Genomic DNA, 22,339 nt, shown 5'->3' with positions numbered 1-22,339 from the left:
TGGAAAAACCTCCGTTCTCTGCAGGCTTGGAAATTTGGTATTAGATTGGGCAAATGTTTGCTTTAAAGCTGATGTTCAGGAGTCTGCAGGAGAGGCTGCAGTCCAGAATCTCTAGACCGTGACTAGCTGAACCATCCTCCTCATGGTTAAACATGTCTCTAATATAGCAGTACATGGATACAAAATTAGGAACGCTCTGTTAGCTGCCCATTAATGAATGCCCAGTTAAACCTATTACTGTAAATTTACATTTTCTCAGCAAATGTGCAATACTAAGCAAATAGAGAAGGACAGAAGATATTTACATTGACAAAAATTTCAAATACAGCAATTTAGAAAAGATGTGTTAAATCTTCCTTTAACAGCAGTACCACAGAGGCTTTTGAATGATTTTTAATTCCAATTTGAAACATGAAAGTACAAAACCATCATGTATACATAAGAGGTTGTGCTAAATATTCTTTTATTAAAAGTAGTTTGCAATTTTGGATTGATTATGTTTAAACTATTTAATTTCTTTGGAAACAAAGAGCCTAAAAAGAACATTCTACATGTTTGACTGTAAGTATGCTGCAGACTGATGACTTTACTGCAGTTGCTTCCTCACCACATCAGTTGTCAACTTTGAATCTCAGTTTCACATTATCACAAGAGAGCACTCCTGGCCTCGATCAAGTCTATGAATTTGGGTCTGAACTGTTCTGTGTGATGCTCACTTTTTTTTGCATCTTATGTTAATTGTTTATAACCAGGGTGGCACGGTGGTGCAGTGTGTAGCACTGTTAGGAGACCCGGGTTCACTTCCTGAGTCCTCCCTGCGTAGAGTTTGCATGTTCTCCCCGTGTCTGCGTGGGTTTCCTCCAGGTGCTCTGGTTTCCTCCCACAGTCCAAAGACATGCAGGTTAGGTGCATTGGCGATCCTAAATTGTCCCAAGTGCATGCTTGGTGTGTGGGTATGTGTGTGTGTGCGTGTGCGTGTGCGCGTCCTGCGGTGGGCTGGCGCCCTGCCCGGGGCTTGTTTCCTGCCTTGCACCCTGTGTTGGCTGGGATTGGCTCCACCAGACCCCCGTGACCCTCTAGTTAGGATGTGGCAGGTTGGATAATGGATGGATGGATGGATGTTTATATCCAGATATTTTGAGTTTAGAGCTCTCCATCTCTATCAATCATGGTAATTCAAGCTTAAAAATCTTTAAAACTGACAGACACATTTTTCAATCTAAAAATGTGATTTAAAAGTTTATTTGAATTGTGTGCCTTTTAGTAAAAATCAAAACCATATATGACTGTGAAAGTCTCACATTCAGATTTTGTGAAAAGGTACAATTCATCTGATACCACATTTTAAAAAAGGTGCTTTTGTTGTAGAAAAGTAATGGTGGATGAATGAGAACCAAAGCAAAATAAACCAGTTTTGGCAGACTGATTTTGAGCAAAAAGTTGATGTAATGTTTGGATTAATCTTAATGTACTTGTGTACACAATCGATTACACTGGTCTGAAAATGAATGAAGGGACATGTTATACATTAAAGTAGAATTTGAATGCATGCATTTTCACTATTCAGCTTCATCAAGAAATCAGTGACTATGATGAAGAACTGTCAGCTCAGGTTTTCTTGTCCTTTTTTTGAATTTCTTTGAGCAAATATGAGATCATTTGAAATGAACTGTGAATATTGAACATAGCATGATTTAGTTAATGCTTGAAATATTTCTAATATTCAAGATTTCAAATGAGTTGTTTATATTAGTCTGTTGGTTCGATAAAAGTTACACAAAAGATTATTTGGTACTGTCCCCAAAACTCAAAATTACTCAGGAGAACTGGACCAACTTGCATGTGACTATCTGAAAACTCCTGTAAAGGAAACTGATTAAATACATTTCAGCTAAAGATAAATGGACAAAAACATCTTTTTAAGATTAAAATTATTCAGAATATTTCGAGGATTGAACCCTAATTGTGAACAATTCAATCTATCACTGCCCTTACAAGATAATATATATTGGGGGGGGGGGGGGGGATATTTACTCATCTGCCAGATAGAGGATTAGGAATAACTGTTAGTTTGACACTAACTGCATTACTCAGAGTAATGTTCAGTGGAACTAGATTATGTAGAGATAAACTCAGTGATTTCCTACCATACAGTGTTAGCTTGTCAACTAATTTTGCATAACCAGAGTTATTCTAATTAGGGTATGCTGGTACTGAAAAAGTACTGGAAAAATCTAATTTTTAAAACATTACAGTACCAGCATTTTGTTAATTACTGAAAGTAAATGTAGTTTTCAAGCATTTCACACTCAGTCATTTCTAAGCACGATCAGAACTCCAAGGGCATAGTCTGTTTGATTTTAATATCCATATTAAATATAACTTGAATTCCAAACCTTTCTTCGAAACATACAGTGCCCTCCATAATGTCTAGGACAAAGATACATTTTTCTTTCATTTACCCCTTTTCTCCACAATTTAAGATTACAAAGCAAACAATTCAGACATGATTAAAGTGCAAATTGCAGACATTCATTTAGAGTATTTTCATATGTTTTGGTCACACTATGTAGAAATGATAATGCTTTTTCTACATAATCCTCCCCATTTCTGGGCATCATAATATTTGGGACATAGAAATGGAAGGTATATTAACACAGTCATATTTAGTACTTTGTTTCATATCCTTTGCATGTAATGATCACTTCAAGTCTGTGATTCATATATGTCACCATGTGCTGAGTATTTGGTGATCCTCTGTCAAGCCTCTAATGCAGCCATCTTCAGCTCCTGCTTGTTTCAGGGGCTTGTCCCCTTAAGTTTGATCATCATATGGAAGGCATGCTCAATTGGATTTAAATTGTGTTTTGATTTATGGATTGCTGTGTACAAGGGAAGTGTGCATGCATGGAGGTTGGGGTGAGCGAAAAAAAAAGTAAATGATAGTTTTCAACCACTTTCCTGAACTCCAAGGAGGACCCAATTCAGAAACCCCACCACCACCCTAAACATATTAATGTAAACTGTCTGGATAGTCCAAAGAGGAGAATCATCGTATTGATCAATGGAGTGTTGGGTACAGGGGAACATGTGCATGTGTGCTCAGTGGATGAAGCTGCTGTTAAAAGGGAAAGGGGTTAGTTTGGGGAGAGTTATTAGTTGTTTTGCTTTGGGACCATTTTAGTACTGGTATTGAGGTCTAAGAGCTGGTATCGATGCCAAAGTCAAAATTTTAGTACCAATTCAACACTAACCGTAATGCATCCTTCATACCTCAGTGGAAAAGTGACATTTTTTTAATATTACCTAAAACTAGAAAAAAATATACTTTGTGAGAAACAGTGCAGAGTTTTTTTTTCAGAAGTTGGCAAGAATTTATTATTATTATAAAATGAGGCTGCTGGGCTCCTGCCTCTGTTTCTGTTTTATCTCCAGTTTTTTTAATTTGTATGAGGAACTATTTTATCAGGGGCCTTATTTATGTATTTTCTTCTTTCCAAACAGCTCTCCAAATTGGGTAAGAGTGATGTTTTATGATGTAATGCATCTTAACTCTCTGAAATTTTTCATAGATTATATTTTTGATTGGTATTTTCTACTTTGTAATATGGCCTTTATATTATTAAATGTCTTATTGGTTTGTTTTAAGTCTTTTATTATAATGCATATATTTTGAAAAATAAAAAAAGTAATTGAACAAGTTTCACTGTGGCAGCGATTTGCAGCTTGTGAACATTTTTCTAATAACTGTGGAGCTTTTTATTTTTGCACATATTTACTCATGAGCAATGTGTGACTGTTGGTATTTAGACTTTGCCAGTGCAAAATTATTGCTCTACATTTATAGTACTTTGCTTCAAAAGTGTCATCAGCCAAGCTGAGCCTGGTTTTGGTATAGACTTCCAATTGCACAGTCAATTGGCTATATTCTATCTTTTAGGTTTCATGTGAAATGGTACAGTTTGTATATTAGCCAAAGTTAAAAAACCTGCTGTCGAGGATATACCAGTGCACAACAATAACCTGATATATTTAGTTTGTCAGTGTTTTGGCATGCTTGACTTGATTCTGATGACTTCTTTTCAGATGGAGGCCTCAATAACTTTAAACCTCCTAAACTCCTACAATGCAATGGGTATTTTGCAAGTGATGCCAGCAACATTGATTTTCTGTGAGACAGAGCAGGTTTTGATCTATTTCTCATACCTTCTGCTGTCACTCCCACTTAATTTCATCCCCATCTTGTTTCACAGTGGACGGTTGTATCCACCGTGCCGCAGGCCCTCTCTTGAAGAAGGAATGTGCTACTCTGGGAGGCTGTGAGACTGGCAAAGCAAAAATGACAAGTGGATACAGGCTGCCAGCAAAAAGTAAGAACCCCTTTCTCACATGTACACCTTTATATGTTTTCTGTTTGTGTGTGTGTGTATTTACTGTAATTGGAAAAAGTAAAGTGGCCCCTGCTTCTTCTATCTACTCTCTGAGACTTAGGCTCACATTCTGTATATGATCTTGCCAGCCCCAATCACTTATGCATAGAATCACTGTATATTCAAAATTCCTGAATTCTCTCTCCCTCCAAACAGATACCGTACATAAGTAACAACAAAAAAGTCAATAATCTGATTATGAGTCAACTTTAACCATCTTGTCTTCTTCCCATTAGAATTATTAACTACATTTTGTGTCCTGACAAAAGTGCTATTTAATTTATATTTATTTATATTATTGAAGGTGGACACTTTTCCAGAATGATTTACATTTATAAAATGTTTTAATATTTAGGCCAAAAATCCATGAGCTTGAACACCCACAGAGTCTAATACTCATTTGTAAATAAATAAATAAAACAATTACAGTAACTAGCAAATCTATCAATTGTCTAACACTTCATTAGGAGAGAACAGCAAATTAATCCTGCCATGCATTTCTTTTAAAAGACAGTCCAAAAACCTCACAGCTATATCAATTTTTGCTTCAGAAAGCCCAAGGACAGCCCTTCCATGTGAACAAATATCTAAGTGGTAGTGTAATGTCACATCCAGGTTTAAGTCTTTCAGTGTTACTTTTTATACTAGTAGTATAAAGTATGTTCTATAGGATGTTTTTCAGTGGTTAATTTTAGCTATCCATCCATCCATCATTGATCCACTTCTTAAGATGACAGGGTCCGAGCTCTTTCCACCTGCACCTTATTGGAAAGGAAGGACAAATCCAGGACAGTAAACCAGTCCATCACAGATCACAGTTACACACACACACACACACAAGCACACTCAATAGCACTCATATGAGTCCTGTTCGGAGATGGTTGTTAATGCTGGTATACTATATGTGGCAATTGAAAATGACTCTTACCCTAAAAAAAACATAAGAATGAAGCATGTAAAATGATACAATCCATGAAATGTAAAAAAAAAGAAAAAAGTAGTTTTTAAATATAATCACAAAATCTGCTGGCCAGTCGGATTTCTGGCATTCATATTAGGTAGTGCAGACTGGTTGATCCCTCTAATATTATATCTAAAAATACTTTTGCTAATATGAAATTTAAAAATAATGTTTTCTTTAATCACTTTTTTATGTAATATAACTTGTGATACACTGACATTCACAGTATTACATAAAGGCAATGAAAAACCCAAAGCATAACAGCTTCCTGCCTCCCACATACCCACCTTCCCATAACTATTGGAAGCAGGAGAAAAATAAATGTAAAGACAAGAATGTAACCTAACCACACAATCACCAGAGAGAAGCAAGGGAAGAGGGGAGAGAGATTTAGCCTGGTGTGATCATACCTGAATGCAGCTCACATACCAGAAGTATAATTCTACCAAACTCCTCTCACCACATGTATATCAGGTGTATAGCTTAAGGTTGATGTGATAAGACTACCTTAAACATTCAGAGAATGACTGTTTTGATATTAAGAAAGACAGATTGTTCAAGAGGTTGTGGAAAGCCAGAACCCAAGAGCAGACATCTACACATACATGAGTTTTCCACTGTGCAGTATTTAAAAATGACCAGAACATAAAATCAAATAAAATCTAATTTATTGTAAAAATGCTGTACAATTTCATCCATCCATTTTCCATTTCCTTATTGTAAATGCTCCTATGAAATAATGGAAATAAAAGTTTAAGAAAGTTCTTATTTTAGTATTTTCACTACATCTTCCAAACGTATTCTTTGTTTCCAGGAAAAAGTGGGCTTGTGCTAGTGTGTCTGTATAGAGGAGCTTTAGTGTAAGATGAAACAAGTCCTGTACAGATCTGCACCGTCTGAGATAGCCTATAAGAAATGTTGTTTCAGTCCATAGCCAGCTGAATAATAAAGTTTCACAATAATTTGTTGTTTAAACTGGGTGATGGACTAGCACCCTGTCCCAGTAATTGTTCCTGCCTTGTGACACTGCTTAGGATAAAAGTGGGTTTAAAAAGTGGATGGATGAATTGCTTATGTGTATATCTATATAGGCCCAGTGGTATTCAGTTAACTTTTTATTATTAAATCTGGATATCAAAATAAGAATATAGTCAGTTTGAACAATACTCTTCAAAGCAGTATTCGGGATTTTTAAGCAGCTTGTTAGGCAAATGGCACTATGTATTTACTACAATTTGAATAATCTTTTCTGATTATTTTTTACATCTATGAGTTTGAGGGTTTAAAGATTGATTTGACTTGCAAGGTTCCTTTTAATCAGTAAAATTTGTTACATGATGTTCTCTAGTTATTTTTAAAAAACTTTAAAATCATCACTCATGTCTGTTACTTAAAATGTGGTCTTTGTAAGTTTGTAGTTATTAAACTGCTGCAACAAAAGGATTTGTAAATGCTGAAAAAGCATTAAGCAATGTCGCATTAGAGATTTGAGCTTTGTCTGTGACATTTAATAGACTGGTTTTTAGAGCCTGGTAATAAAGCCTTACAATAGTCAATTCTGCTAAAAGTGAATGAATGCATGCACCATTTTTTTATATTGTGCATATTAAGGCACTGATATTATTGCCCTTTATACGGAAATATCGAAGGGTAATGGCAGTGTCCCAGTATTATTTTTCTACAGACTTGATTTGTTTTCAGTCAGTTTAGTTTACAGATCTGTATGCTGCCTCCCTGATGCCCCTGTCATGCTCTCTCTCTAAATAAATTAGAAATGAGAGAGTTCAGTTCCAATAAACTGAGATGGCGGCATATTACAAGCTCTGCAGAGGAGCCCAATATTGATTGTCACTTTGCACCTCAGCCTGTTCAATGCAAATTGCCTGCAATTTACAAAAAGAAAAAATAGCAAAATACTAATGAACCACTAGGAGAAATGCCGCCATGTGGACCTACTTGTGTACATGGTTTTGCCAAGTTCCATGCCGATGGATAATTGTAAATTCCTAGATCCACAGTCTGAGCCTCCACCACCACAAATTAGCCTCTGATTAAGAGATTAGTAAAAATCAAAATGTGTACTATTGAGGTCCTGCATTGCCCTGCTTGGTAGAATTCATTTGTGATAGATTTAAATGATAATGTAATGTATAACAGATTTCTTTGGCAGGACAAGACAGTAAAACAAAACTGCAGCTAAATTTCATAGAAAATGAACCTCTGATCCTGTGAAAAAGGCAGAGTAAAAGACTACCAGCTTCATTATAGACTAAGACATTATAGTCTTGTCCTCTTAACAGCCTAGCACCTTGTTATATCCAGCCTTTCTTGTAGCCACACCCTCGACAACAGGGTCCCTGCTATGTAGCATAAATTACGGCCAGGCCAAACTTACAGAAAGCATAAAGAGAGCAAATATCTAGTGCTTACAATGCGTTATAAAGGACGCCAGTCTTCTAAGGAAGTATAACTGGCTCTGTCCACTCTTGCACAGAGATTCAGTATTGGCAGTCCAGTCCAATTTATCATCTAGCTGCACTCCCAGGTATTTATAGGTCTGTACCCTCTGCACACAGTCACCTAGTCCATGATCCATGCCACTAGGTGTGAATCTACTCCCATCACTGTCAGCTTGTCCCTAAGGAGCAGAGGTTGGATGGTGTTGATGGTGTTAGAGAAGTCCAGAAACATAATTCTTACAGCACCACTGCCTCTGTCCAAGTGGGAGAGGGATCGGTGTAGCATATAGATGATGGCATCCTCCGCTCCCACCTTCTCCTGGTATGCGAACTGCAGTGGGTCGAGGGCGTGACGGACCTGTGGCCTCAGGTGGTGAAGCAGCAGCCGCTCCATGGTCTTCATCACATGCGACGTCAGAGCGACAGGCCGGAAGTCATTCAGCTCACTAGGATGTGGTACCTTTGGGACTGGGGTGATGCAAAATGTTTTCCAAACCCTCGGGACTCTCCCCTGTTCCAGGCTCAGGTTGAAGATGCGCTGTAGAGGACTCCCCAGCTCCAATGCACAGGCGTTCAGCAGTTGTGGCGATACTCCATCTGGACCCGCTGCTTTGCTGGCATAAAGTCTCCTCAGTTCTCTGCTTACCTGGGCTGCTGTAATTGTGGGTTGGGGTAAACTCACTCCTATGCTGGTATCCGCATAAGAATGGGTGGAGGGTGCAGTACTCCAAGGTGAGAGTGGGTTAGGGTGGTCAAACCTGTTAAAAAAGTTGTTCATCTGGTTTACTCTCTCCACATCTCTCTCGATGGTGTCACCTCGCTTCAAGCTGCAGCCAGTGATGACCTTCATCCCATCCCACACTTCCTTCATGCTGTTATTCTGCAACTTCTGCTCCAGCTTTCTCTTGTACTGCTCCTTCGCCACCCTGAGCTGGACTCTGAGTTTGTAACTTAGCAACAGCAGAATGGATGATGTCACTCGCTATCTCCACGTCCGCCCGAGGAGGGATGTAAACAATAACAACAATGACGTGTCCAAACTCTCTGGGCAAGTAATAGGGATGCAAGCTTACGGTCAACAGTTCGATGTCCCTGCAGCAAGTGGAGATTTTGACGTTTACATGTCCAGAGTTACACCACCTTGTATTGACATAGAGGGCTAGACCTCCTCCTTTGTGCTTCCCGCAGGTACTTGCATCTCTGTCCACTCTAACTGTGCTAAACCCGGGTAGCTCCATGTTAGCATCTGGGATGGTGGAGCTCACACGTTAGCATCTGGGATGGTGGTAGTTAGCCATGTTTCGCAAAAGCACAACAAACTGCATTCTCTGTAGGTTCTGACATTTTTCACCAGCGCAGCCAGTTCATCGATCTTATTTGATATTGAGTTCATATTTCCCAGGATCACAGAAGGCACCGAAGGCTTAAAACGGCACTTTCTTGCAAGCCGCTTCATTTTTAGCTTAGTGCCGGCTCTGCTGCCACGATACCGCCTTCTTACCTCATCGGGTAAATAGGGAACCACACTGACACTGGCATTTGTTCTCTGCACTTGAAGTTGACTACTTGAATAGACGAGTCTCAGCTTGTAAAAATCCATGTCCATGTTGTAAAAGTAAAAGTGTCCAGGGAACGAATCCACATAAAAGAAAGTGATAGGAGTGACCAATAATAAAAAAAAATTATAAAAAAAAAAAAAAAAATGAAAAATAAAAGGTAGAAAAATAAAGTTGTACACGGAGCTGCTGAAAAGGGTGCCACTCTCGGCGGCGCCTGAGTCATCTGAGACTCACTGTACCTAATTCCAGACTTCAGTACATATTGAAAATGATTTGGTAAGTATGTAGTAAACTATCTAAAACCAGTGTCAGATAGGTCAACTAAATTCTTGACCCTATATAGTAGAATGTTGTAGTTAATCTAATCAAAAGCTGTATTGCATACAAAGAGTATTGTGATCATAGCATTTCCCACATCAGTGAAGATTAAAACATCATTTCCATTATAAGTTAAGGCTGTGTCTTTGCTTTGATCAGGGCAAAACTCAAAAACCACCACCTTTATGCAATGTTTTGTTTTAAGGCTGCATTTTATAATATACTAGGGGGTTCGTCCCCTGTTCGCTTTGCTTGCCAACCTCCCCGGCCTGTGGTATGTGCCAGCCACTTCGCGTATCTGCCGCTTGTGTTGTGAAGAGAGGGGCTGAACGCACCCCAAGGAGATGCAGTCGCTCCTCCGAAACCCCCTCTTAAACGGTGATACAATGGGAAACATAGTTTTTTTTTTTTTTTTTTTTTAAACCTCCTCTTTGCTCGATCATCTGCTGGCTTGCTGCTGCTGCCACCGTGCCGTGTGATCTGCATCTTGTGCGGCGCTTCAAACATTTAAAAGCCTATACAGCAGCTGTCCTACTTTTTGTGTTTTATTTCTGGCCCCGGGCGTGGTTAAATCTTGAGACGTGAGCTCTTGATAATTTTTAAGTTTATAATTTAAAAACAGAATAAGAATCTGAAAATCTAACAACATCACATTAAAGTTTGATAAATTCTGAAAAGAATGATACCAAACATATATATGTAAGTTTTAAAATAAGCCTGATTTAAATCGTGACATACAAAGTCACATAAAATCGTTGCACTTTTAGGCTTAGGATTTTATATATAGAGAGTAGATTACAGAGACTTGGTTAATTTGAAATTGGACTATGTTATTATTTTGGCTTTTCCAAATAATAACATATACATTTCATTTTTAAGGTTACTTTTTGGTTATTATGCTATATTAAAAACTTTGTTATCGTCCTGTTTCTCTCATTTTAATGGCGCTGTTTTGTGCATTGTTTTTATTTTTTGGGGTTGCACTGCCATTGATGTCCAGTGATAACTGGAAGTGTTTATCTTGTTACACTACCGGTATAAAAGATGGCAATCAGTAGTTGCCTTTAAGGGACTTTTATGATGGTCAGGAACCTTGCTTGTTTTTTTTTTTTTTTTCTCTGTCATCTTTGGTTCACAAATTGGACTGATATTTTGGTATCTGAAGTCTTCTCTGGTTGTGAGCCTGGTCATATTTCTGTTGCTTCATCTCCTCACCCATTACTGTAAAAATACAAATGTCATTTCCCATTCCTTATAGAAACCATATTTCATTGTGTTTGAAATTTTCAGTAAAAAATACTTTTGTCATATTTGTGAAAGTAAAGCAAACAATGCATTATAACGCATTATAATTTGTCCAGTATACTCTCCAGCCAGATTCAGTCCAGACACCATATCAGATTGAAATGCAAAACATATGTTAAATGAAGCAAGAACTTTTTAACATCAAAGGAAGAAAGTGTCTTTATTGAGTAAACATGTTCAAAATGGGAAGCCAGGAAGGATTACTTTAAATGAAAGGCTGTGTGAATCTGGAGCAATGTACTGAGTCATCCAGGTGACACCTTTTAGAATTACCTGGATGAAGTATTGAGACAAGCTTGATGGACTGAATGTTCTCCTCTAATTTGTAGAACATCTTATGATGTTAAGAACTTTTATTTACAAGAAATACTTTAAAACTTGCAGGTGGGAATAACAACAGCAAAGCTATTTCTTAATACCTTTAATACTTCTATATACTGCATAACAGAACCTCTCATGAAATCTAGCAATTGCTGAAGACTTAAGTCAATAGAACTCTCTAAAAGATGTTACATAGATAAAAATGGCAAAGATTTAATACCTACCATAGTATAGGTCTTATTTCTTATTAAAGGAATATAAACGCTTTGTGATACCTTGAGCCTTACTTGGCTTTGCAGAGTTTAAGCAATGTATACTAGAGCAACATGTATCCAGTCTACCTCTGATTTACTCTTGTTCATAACTGCCTGCTGCCTTCTACATGTGTTTTTAGTTTTATTGTGGACAAGGAGAACTAGATTCACCATCATGTCTGACCACGACCTTGTGCACCTTCCCAACGAGGACCCTTACCTATGAAACAAGTTTTGTACCACCCTCATCAAGTCTTCTGTAGCAGTTTCTCTGCCCATTTGCCTGTTTCAATGAAAATTAGCACCCAGCAATCTCTTCTCAGTCTACTACTTTAGAAACATCCAGGTTTTTGTCATACTCCATCCAGGACATTAGTGAATGGATACAAGTATATCGAAGTTGTTGCTTCATGTGGTGTATTTGCACTTTATCTGTTTTGTCAAACATCTGTCCCTTCCTCTCTGGACTGGTTGCCCATCCTCTGTATCTCTTTAATTTGCTTGTGGAAAACATCCTTAAGTGTTGCTGTTAACGGTATTGAGAGGTGATGTTATGCTGACTGCTTTCATCCACTAAGCCAACTGTTATCCAAGCCACTTGCAACAGTGGCCTTGTTTTTTTGCTCTTGCTTCTGAAATACAATCACTTCAATTTACCATTTTATTACTATTGCAATAGAATAAAGCTATGCTAGAATCCTGCATTAACAGCCAGACAACTACTGAGAATTTCCTTTTAAGAGTTTGTGAAAATGTTCTACTCCTTTACCCTGCTGTCACAAATACCTGGATGAGCAAATGACAATAAAATACTACTAAATAGGAAGGAGCAGGAAAATCTGCAGTTCCAACTGCTAAAATTATGCTTTCAGAGCAAACACTTTCTTATAAAACTAAGCAGAAATCACACGCCCAAGCACATACAAACAGACAGCATGCCGCTGACAAGCTCTGACATCAGTAGTGAACACTGCTCTCTGCACAGAAGCTTTATGTCACTGGATAAAAACATATCTAATTTGCTATAGTTAAAGTACCCACAGATTAAATTAGAGGTTGAAAGGCATCCAGGAAGCCACGCTGTCCTGTGGCAAATGCCCATATCCCCGTTAGCTCCTCTAATTTATAGGCTGTTCATAAGTAAAGCTCTGACAGCCCCTACTCCGGAATGTACACCCATTGATCCTGTCTCATGTAGTAGTAGTTGTTGTTAGGGGTGTGCCGGTAAGCCATTTATTAAAAAATGCCAATTGTGAGTGGTTATACAAAGGTTGATCATTATAATGAATTTTTGCAGTCAATTTTTAAATGCATTTTGTTTAAAAACAGTGTTTTTTAGTTTCAAAAAGTGCCAGTTGCTCCACTATTAACAGTAGCATATATAATATGTAGAAGTATAAAGTGCTTCTCTCCATTTAATCAAATATTGAATCAAACATGCATCCATTAGTCTATACATAACAAATAAATAAAAGGCTAGTAGAAGTTATGTAATTATAACAATTAATCATTACAAAAATGCAAACAGTCAGATTTTTCCCCAGTAAGGTCAGTATATTTACTTTGTTTGACTTTAATGTGAAACTCTGATGGGACAATGTTCCTAGCTGTACTGAGTTTATGTTCAGAAGTGGTGATGGTGGACTTGCTTTTAGTATTGGCTCATTGCTTAAACTTGATCTTAAATGGCAGTGCAGTTGAAGTCTTGTTGAATTACATCTGTACAGCAGCACATCTGAGTGACATTTTTGGTACTGTTGCACCTTCCTCATCTTTGTTTAATTTGAAATAACATCCATTGTCAGTGTTCACCCCCTTTAGTTATTCTTACCTATGTCCACAAAGGGGTAGGATCTCTTTTCTAAGCCTGCGCCAAAAGCACTTAAACTGTAACAACTTTTTGGTTTTGATTGGTCCATACATGGTGTTGGTGATGCATATGGGTTGTTCAGTGTTGCACATAGTTTTCATTGCAAGTCTATTTTTTATACTCTGCTCATTTTTGAAATTAGCATTTTAATCGATACTGACTGGTTACAATTTACAAATATAAGGCGCTTTGATTCATTGTTGTTTTGCTGTCCAAAAAAATTCACTTGTGATGTCCAGCCAATTAGGACTGGGTGTGCTCCCAACCCCAGTCAACATTAACCATAATAGACAAGAAAATATTAAAATGAAGAATTTCAATGTGTGTAATAGAAAGCACAAATTGGCTTATGTGATATACTTCTTAACCCTGCTCCAGATACTCTGTAAGACATTGACAAACTTCTTAAGCAGTTTTTCTAACTCAGTTTCAACCTGTCATTTCTAGTGAATATTTATTTATCTTTGTAGCCATCCCTTATTCAATTTTAATCTGTGCAAGTGTTTGTTATATGCTGCCTTTTATATTTCATCCTTTATTTCAGCTGCCTGTACTTTTAAATTATTTTTTTCCCTGTATTTTCTTTTTTTTTATGTTAAAAATTGTCACCTCAACCAGGATTGGTTCCTGCCTTGTGTGTAATGCTACTGTAAAAGCATTGGAAAAACTGGATTAAGTGGGATCAGGAAATGGAAGGATAATAGCATTGTTAATTGAATTGTAAGGCACTTTGATGGAGTGCTCTGGTTTATGACAAAAGATTGATTGACTATGACAGCAAATCTTCGGCATCCTGATTGGATCTAAGATTGTGCTAAGTAGAGTGTGTGACTGTGCAAGTAATGTTGCCTGCATAGTGACCACATGACCTTATAGGATTTCCAGCTAATCATCAATTTAAATAGGCCATTGCAATCATTGATACAGTTATCCACATGTGCTGCACTCTGCTGATTTAGTACTGAGTATTGACAGTGTTTACTGTAAGAACCATTGCCTCCAAGCATGCACACAAACACACACACACACACACACACACACACACACACACACACACACACACACAAACAAGCCCAAAAGTGCACAGTTACATCTACCTCTTGACAACTATACCAAAAAGATGAGCAGACAAATGCTCCTGTACTACATAATCTCAACAACAGTGATGCACTGCACATGCTAGCATAAATTGACAAATATGCTCGTAATCTCCTCAGCAGTGGGTCATCTGCCAGGTCAGTGATGCGCTGGTAAGGTCAGGTGCTTGCTAGCTGTTTTGTCAGGCTGGGTAACACCTTCTAATATGAAAGGGCAAGAGCACTGTGTGTCTCCTTGCCAGCAGTGACACCTGACTGATTTGCCCAGGAATCAAATTTGGTGCAGTCAGAGCTATGCTCAACATGATGGATGAGAGAAATTATACTGGGAGGTTCAGAAGGGTCTGGGAGCTAGGGGGATAGGGAGGGAACCTGGTATGGGCAAAGAACATTTTGTTTTTGTCCTTGAGAAAATGGACTTATACCTGTTGCATGATGATGTCTACTGATATTCATATATGCACAACCTCCACTAAGTTAATGTCTCTTGGGGCTTCTGTCAATTTCTTCTTGTCTTTAAAAAAAAAAAAAAAAAAAAGACCAGTCCATCAGTGAGCTCTGCCTTGAAGGTGAAGAGATTGTATTTGTGGTCTTTATCAGGGACCAGTTAGCAGCTTGTTTATTCACCAACACAGGGCAGGCCTACACCTTATCAATAATTGTGACAAGTCAAGGCAGTGTGTTAATTTTTTCCATTTAATGTAGTTTGGAGGCGTCCAGACAGTGTTATCAATTATCCTGTTGTATCAAGGTTGTGCATTATAGAAATATTGATTATAGTGACAAGACAGTGTCACAATGCAGTTCGTCAAAAAATTTCATCCACACCCCAGTCTCAAAATAAAAAAAAAATTAGAGATGTCAGAATGTGAATAAAAAATTCACTGTAGTTTGAATTTCACATCCCCTGAACGCCAGCCTGAATATAGGAAAGCTGTTAAATAAAAAATGGAGTACCCAAGGTGCATCCTCTTTACAAAGCTTCTCAGTAGGTTAAATCCACTGAGAATGGCAAGAATATTAAAAAAAAAAAAAAAAAGATAACAAAGCAAGCCACCCGACTTTTCATTGGCCTTTAGCAGTATACTTCAAACGTCACCTGTATCAGTCATTTAAAAATGGTTCCAGCTGCAACATCTTCCTTTTTTTGTTTATCATTTCAGTAGTTTCTGCACCTTCTGATTTTTAGATCTACTCTTAACCACCATTTGTACTTGTATTATTGTGGTATTTCCCTCTACTTGCCCTTTACCTGTTTCTCAAGGGTACAGTTGTGCTTGAAAGTTTGTGAACCCTTTAGAATTTTCTATATTTCTGCATAAATATGACCTAAAAACATCATCAGATTTTCACTCAAGTCCTAAAAGTAGATAAAGAGAAACCAGTTAAACAAATGAGACAAAAATATTATACTTGGTCATTTATTTATTAAGGAAAATGATCGAATATTACATATTTGTGAGTGGCAAAATTATGTGAACCTCTAGGATTAGCAGTTAGTTTGAAGGCGAAATTAGAGTCCGGTGTTTTCAATCAGTGGGATGACAATCAGGTGTGAGTGGGCACCCTGTGTTATTTAAAGAACAGAGATCCATCAAAGTCTGCTCTTCACAACACATGTTTGTGGACGTGTATCATGGCATGAACAAAGGAGTTTTCAGAGGACCTCAGAAAAAGAGTTGTTGATGCTCATTAGGCTGGAAAAGGTTACAAAACCCATCTCGAAAGAGTTTGGACTCCACCAATCCACAGTCAGACAGATTGTGTACAAATGGAGGAAAGTCAAGACCATTGTTACCCTCCCCAGGAGTGGTCGACCAACAAAGATCACTCCAAGAGCAAGGCGTGTAATAGTCGGCAAGGTCACAAAGGACACCAGGGTAAATTCTAAGCAACTGAAGGCCTCTCTCACATTGGCTAATGTTCATGTTCATGAGTCCACCATCAGGAGAACACTGAACAACAATGGTGTGCAAGGCAGGGTTGCAAGGAGAAAGTCACTGCTCTCCAAAAAAAACATTGCTGCTCGTCTGCAGTTTGCTAAAGATCACGTGGACAAACCAGAAGGCTATTGAAAGAATGGTTTGTGGACGGATGAGACCAAAATAGAACTTTTTGGTTTAAATGAAAAGCGTTATGTTTGGAGAAAGGAAAACACTGCATTCCAGCATAAGAACCTTATCCCATCTGTGAAACATGGTGGTGGTAATATCATGGTTTGGGCCTGTTTTGCTGAATCTGGGCCAGGATGGCTTGCCTTTATTGATGGAACAATGAATTCTGAATTATATCAGAGAATTCTAAAGGAAAATGTCAGGACATCTGTCCATGAACTGAATCTCAAGAGAAGGTGGGTCATGCAGCAAGACAACGACCCTAAGCACACTATTCTTCTTTAACCATTCTTTGGTAGAACGACTTAAGTTAATGTTTTGGAATGGCCAACTCAAAGAAATCTAACTTATTACTTCAGTCACTCTAGACATTAAGACAAAGCATAGAAAGTTAAAAGCAGCATGACATTTATTAGAAGAATAATAATAATACCACTGAAACAAAGAATAATAGAAAATAGGTACTGATAGGAAAGTCTGAATATATATAGTCTTTAGAAAAAGTTTATGAAAAAGTTACAGATGACAAGGATGAATGTCCCAGGGCAGCGTTTGATTCAGCAATCGATGTTCATGACGCTTTTCTGATGACCAGTGCCGTCTTCGTCCATTCCTCTTCTTCTCCTTCTGTACTTTCTTCTTCTCCTTCTTCTTCTCTGACATTGCTTTCAAAATGAGGCATATTTATTATGAAATGTCATGCCGTGGTTTCACAACAAATGCACCTGATTGGTTGGCTGTCAATATGATTGATGAATTTTGCTCAAACTCTTTAATCTATCTTTTCACAGATAATAAAGTTCTTTGATTTTGCCTCATGTCCGTCTTTCCCAGGTTGTAAACCAAATTATTGTCCCAGATGTCCATATCAAAAGCCTGAGGTGTCGGCTTAGTCTTCCTTTCCCAGGTTATAAACTAATTGAGCCACCAGCATGTTTTCATTTCAATGTTGAAACAGCTGTTTTAAAAGTGAGGTGTAAGAAAACCAGCTTTGATTTGTCTTAAATGTAGTTCATCTGTTGTTTTATCTTGACCAAAATATAATGGACAGTTAAACCAAAATGTACAGATTTTATACACCACTAGCAAAATACCCGCGCTTCGCAGCGGAGAAGTAGTGTGTTAAAGAGGTTATGAAAAAAAAAAAGGAAACATTTTAAAAATAACGTAACATGATTGTCAATGTAATTGTGTTGTCATTGTTATGAGTGTTGCTGTCTTTTATATATATAATATACACACACACACACACATAAACATATATATACATATACATATATATATATATATATATACATATCTACATATACACATCTACATATACATACGTATATACACATATACACATCCACATAAACATATATATACATATACAAATTTACATATCTACATATATATATATATATATACTGTATATATACATATGTACTTATTGGCTCCTGTATTTAGGATATAGCAGGTTGGATAATGGACGGATGGACATCTGTATGCATAGCCCTATTTGCCCGTTTTCGTTTTTTTTCTTTCTTAAGTAATATTTCAGCAAACCCGGAGCTTGTCAGTTCAAATCCTGGTACTGACACCACTGTGTGACCCTGAGGAAGTCACTTCACCTGCCTGTGCTGCAAAAAACAAAAGTAATGTAACAAATTGTACCTCAGATGTTGTAAGTTGGTGGAATAAAGGCATAAGTAAAATAGATGAATATGTATTATACACATAGGAACTATTCATTTATTTTCAGTTAAGTCATCTGCAGCAAACTTTTATAAATGAGGGTTTCTGATTTTTAGATAGTGCAAACTGTTTCTTCTTCATTGACGTTTTCTCTTGGAGAGCTTTTTTCATTTCATTGAAAATGAAAGCAGCAGCTGCCAAAATATGTAGCTTTCTTATTAATTTTTGAACATTGTGTAAAATAAATGTATAAAGTAACATAAAAGGTTTAAATACTGGTTATCATTTTACACTAAAATATTACTAAAGAGATACAAAAAAAGTAAAATGGATATGTTCTTTTTCTTTAAGGAGATTAAATATTACTGAAGAAAGAAAAAAAAAAATTAAACAGCCAAATGGGGCTATGCATACGAACTTAAAAGGTTTAAATAAAACAGAAATATATATTTTATTTTTACTTGCTTAACTTGTGGAGGGTGTATCCTGTAGCAAAGCCATAACTTTTTTCGTGAAAGCCCGTTTCAGTAAATAAGTCTTAAAAACAGGTGTAAAGATATTGACAATAAGCTACGCAAACCCAGGAAGACATGGAATCGTTTAAATCAAGTATCATTACATCTTCCTTTCTTAAAGAGAAGTAAGGCAGTACTTATAAGCTTACATATTTATATATAGACATACATATATATATATATATATATATATATCCGAAGCCGTGTAAGCACACTCTTGAGAATGCAACGTATAGTTGTACAGAAGAAAAGCAATCTTGCCTCAAATGAATGGCAACCTTTTGTAGGTCTATGAACTTAATTTAAACTTTAGGTTTACACGGTGCTTTCTTTCCGAAGTACCTGCACTCATGAATACAGTGATCCCTCGCTATATCGCGCTTCGCCTTTCGCGGCTTCACTCCATCGCGGATTTTATATGTAAGCATATTTAAATATATATCGCGGATTTTTCGCTGCTTCGCGGGTTTCTGCAGACAATAGGTCTTTTAATTTCTGGTACATGCTTCCTCAGTTGGTTTGCCCAGTTGATTTCATACAAGGGACGCTATTGGCAGATGGCTGAGAAGCTATCCAGCTTACTTTCTCTCTCTCTCTCTCTCTCTTGCGCTGACGTAGGGGGGTGTGAGCAGGGGGGCTGTGTGCAGCTGCTTCCTGACGGACATGCTGCACGGAGCTTCGCATACTTAAAAGCTCAAAGGGCACGTATTGATTTTTTTTATCTGTCTCTCGCTATCTCTCTCTATCTCTCTCTCTGTCTTCCTGCTCCTGACAGAGGGGGTGTGAGCTGCCGCCTTCAACAGCTTTGTACCGGCGGTGCTTCGCATACTTAAAAGCCCTATTGATTTTTTTTTTGACTGCTTGCTTTGCACTCCTTTGAAAAGGAAGATATGTTTGCATTCTTTTAATTGTGAGACAGAACTGTCATCTCTGTCTTGTCATGGAGCACAGTTTAAACTTTTGAAAAAGAGACAAATGTTTGTTTGCAGTGTTTGAATAACGTTCCTGTCTCTCTACAACCTCCTGTGTTTCTGCGCAAATCTGTGACCCAAGCATGACATTCTAAAAATAACCATATAAACATATGGTTTCTACTTCGCGGATTTTCCTATTTCGCGGGTGGCTCTGGAACGCAACCCCCGCGATGGAGGAGGGATTACTGTATGTCTGTATGTGTCAGTCGGTCAAATCCACGTGCTTAGCACCGGCGAAGTACCGCTTTTAAATTTTTATTAAGAAGAAAATAAAACGTTTTTAAATTGAGGGAAAATGTACTAATAACAGTTTGTTAAGGATCTGTTTTTTTGTGAAGCTGCCTTTACTCGAGTGATCACTTCGACCTGACTTGGTGGCCAAGTATAAGCGTTACCTGGTAGGTAACCACCCATACAATCAGATTGTGAATCAGACTACGAATGCCGTGAATGTAATTACACACTCGCTGCACTTGCTTACGGTAATCGAACCTCGGACGTCAGCGCTAGAGGGGCTTAGCAGTGGTGAAGTATTGCTTTTAAATTTTAATTAAGAACAAAAGAAAACCTCACAGGTTCGATTCCCGTAAGGGAGTGAAGTGAGTGTCCGGTTACCTACCAGGTAAAGCTTATGGTTGGACAGCAAGTGACGTAACATCAGCCACGGTGCCTTCAGTTGTGAGAAGCAGATCATAGAATGATTGAAAATAGTTTTGCATTTACCTTTTTAGTAAAAGGCGAGCTTTTAAGCCTGAGAAATCACCCCGTAAATGCACACGTTTAATTGCACATGTGTTAATATGTATGGTTACACAGTATTAAAAGACAGTGAACAACGTCAGTTACCTTTGTTCCCGCGTTTGATAAAAGGCGAGCTTTCAAGCCTGAGAAATCACCCCGTAAATGCACACGTTTAATTGCACATGTGTTAATATGTATGCTTACACAGTATTAAAAGACAGTCAAAAATTAACGTCATTTACCTTCGTTCCCGCGTTTGACTCGTGCTGTAAATCTCTTCCTTGTTTTTAGTTCACGTGATTACGTAGGAGGCGTGATGACTCGATACGTGACTCCGCCTCCTCCATTAGAGTATATGGACAAAAAATATGTTCCAGTTATGACTATTACGCGTAGAATTTCGAAATGAAACCTGCCTAACTTTTGTAAGTAAGCTGTAAGGAATGAGCCTGCCAAATTTCAGCCTTCCACCTACACGGGAAGTTCGAGAATTAGTGATGAGTCAGTCAGTCAGTCAGTCAGTCAGTCAGTCAGTGAGTCAGTGAGGGCTTTGCCTTTTATTAATATGTATAGATAACAGTACTAATTGGGTGACTGGAGGGGAAATGTTTGTCTAGGACCTCAGACTTAATCTAGCACTCTCCCAGTTCACTTGGTTCAGCCCTGCATCTGCACATTTTTTTGCATCAGATCAGTTCTCACTTTTTGGGGCTATATTTAATGTCTAAATATCATCTATCTATGTAATTTTTCATGGCACCTCTTGACTCACAGGTATGAGAACACCCTCACATATAATATACCGTTTCACTCATTTTGATGTCTGGTTATGCAAGATGTCAAGCTTTTTGGAGCTTCCCTCAATTTTATGCCCTTTAGACCCAAAAACACCTCATTTTAGTCAATTTAAACCACAGGGGTTCACCTCCTAATGTGATACGAAGGTTCAAAGTTACTCCTTTTCACAAAAATCCAAATAAATGGGGATTGTGATATAAGCATCTGGGGTATCATTTTATGTAATTCTGAGGTTGCTGATCATGATAATATTTTGGATATTTGATTATAAACTGGTGGTCCTAGCCCACTAAGAGTTACTCCCAGAAGGTTAAAAATGACAAATTTCAAGCATTAGCATATGGGGAATTGTTTTAGACTATTTCAAGGCAGCAGTTATGAATATGTTATTTTTGAATTTTGAGCCTTTACTAGGGATGAGATCTTGTCCTTTATGTACCTCTATGAGAGGGTGAGTAATGACATATTTATATTACAATCAAGAATATTTACACTTTAAAGATTTAAATTGAAGCACACACATTTAATTATTTCAAGTATTGGATGTGACTATTATTGTTTATTATGTACTTCTGCCTCATGAAATAAATTACTTTTTTTTATGAACAACCCCAAATTAGTGCATCTTATGCTAACTCAGGCATTTTCCAATTCAGAGTTGCATGGTGGTTCTAGCTTTTAAAAAAATACAAAGGACTGTGCATTTTCAGAAAAACACATTTATGCATTTATTTCAAAAGCCATGTATTCCTGTACACAGACTGAAGGTAGTGGAGCCCTTGCTGACAGTACTGGGTGCAAGAATTCCAGTCCTTTATAGTTACGATATATCTCTACATCTTTCTTGTTTTCTATGGGATTACTTGGTAAAACAAAAACCTCATTACTCATAATTCTAATCGGCATCTCCCTTATGCTATATTCTCAAATACTGATTCTAAACACA

The 22,339-nt window shown here is 37.6% G+C and overlaps 1 protein-coding gene across 3 annotated transcripts in view; it reads left to right on the top strand.

Moving 5' to 3' along the window:
* The window catches only part of macrod1 (mono-ADP ribosylhydrolase 1), a 575,305-nt gene that overhangs the window by 293,446 nt on the left and 259,520 nt on the right, over positions 1 to 22,339 (top strand). For all 3 annotated transcript variants that reach the window (XM_051923041.1, XM_051923038.1, XM_028809642.2), the window contains one exon: positions 4,254 to 4,370. In XM_051923041.1, the coding sequence (XP_051779001.1) occupies positions 4,254 to 4,370 (117 nt within the window). The remainder of the gene's footprint in view (positions 1 to 4,253; positions 4,371 to 22,339) is intronic.

The sequence above is a fragment of the Erpetoichthys calabaricus genome, chromosome 1, assembly GCF_900747795.2.
Source record: "Erpetoichthys calabaricus chromosome 1, fErpCal1.3, whole genome shotgun sequence".
NCBI classification, from domain to species: domain Eukaryota; kingdom Metazoa; phylum Chordata; class Cladistia; order Polypteriformes; family Polypteridae; genus Erpetoichthys; species Erpetoichthys calabaricus.
Note: the sequence above shows the minus strand (reverse complement) of the source record. Positions and strands in the feature narration are given on the sequence as shown.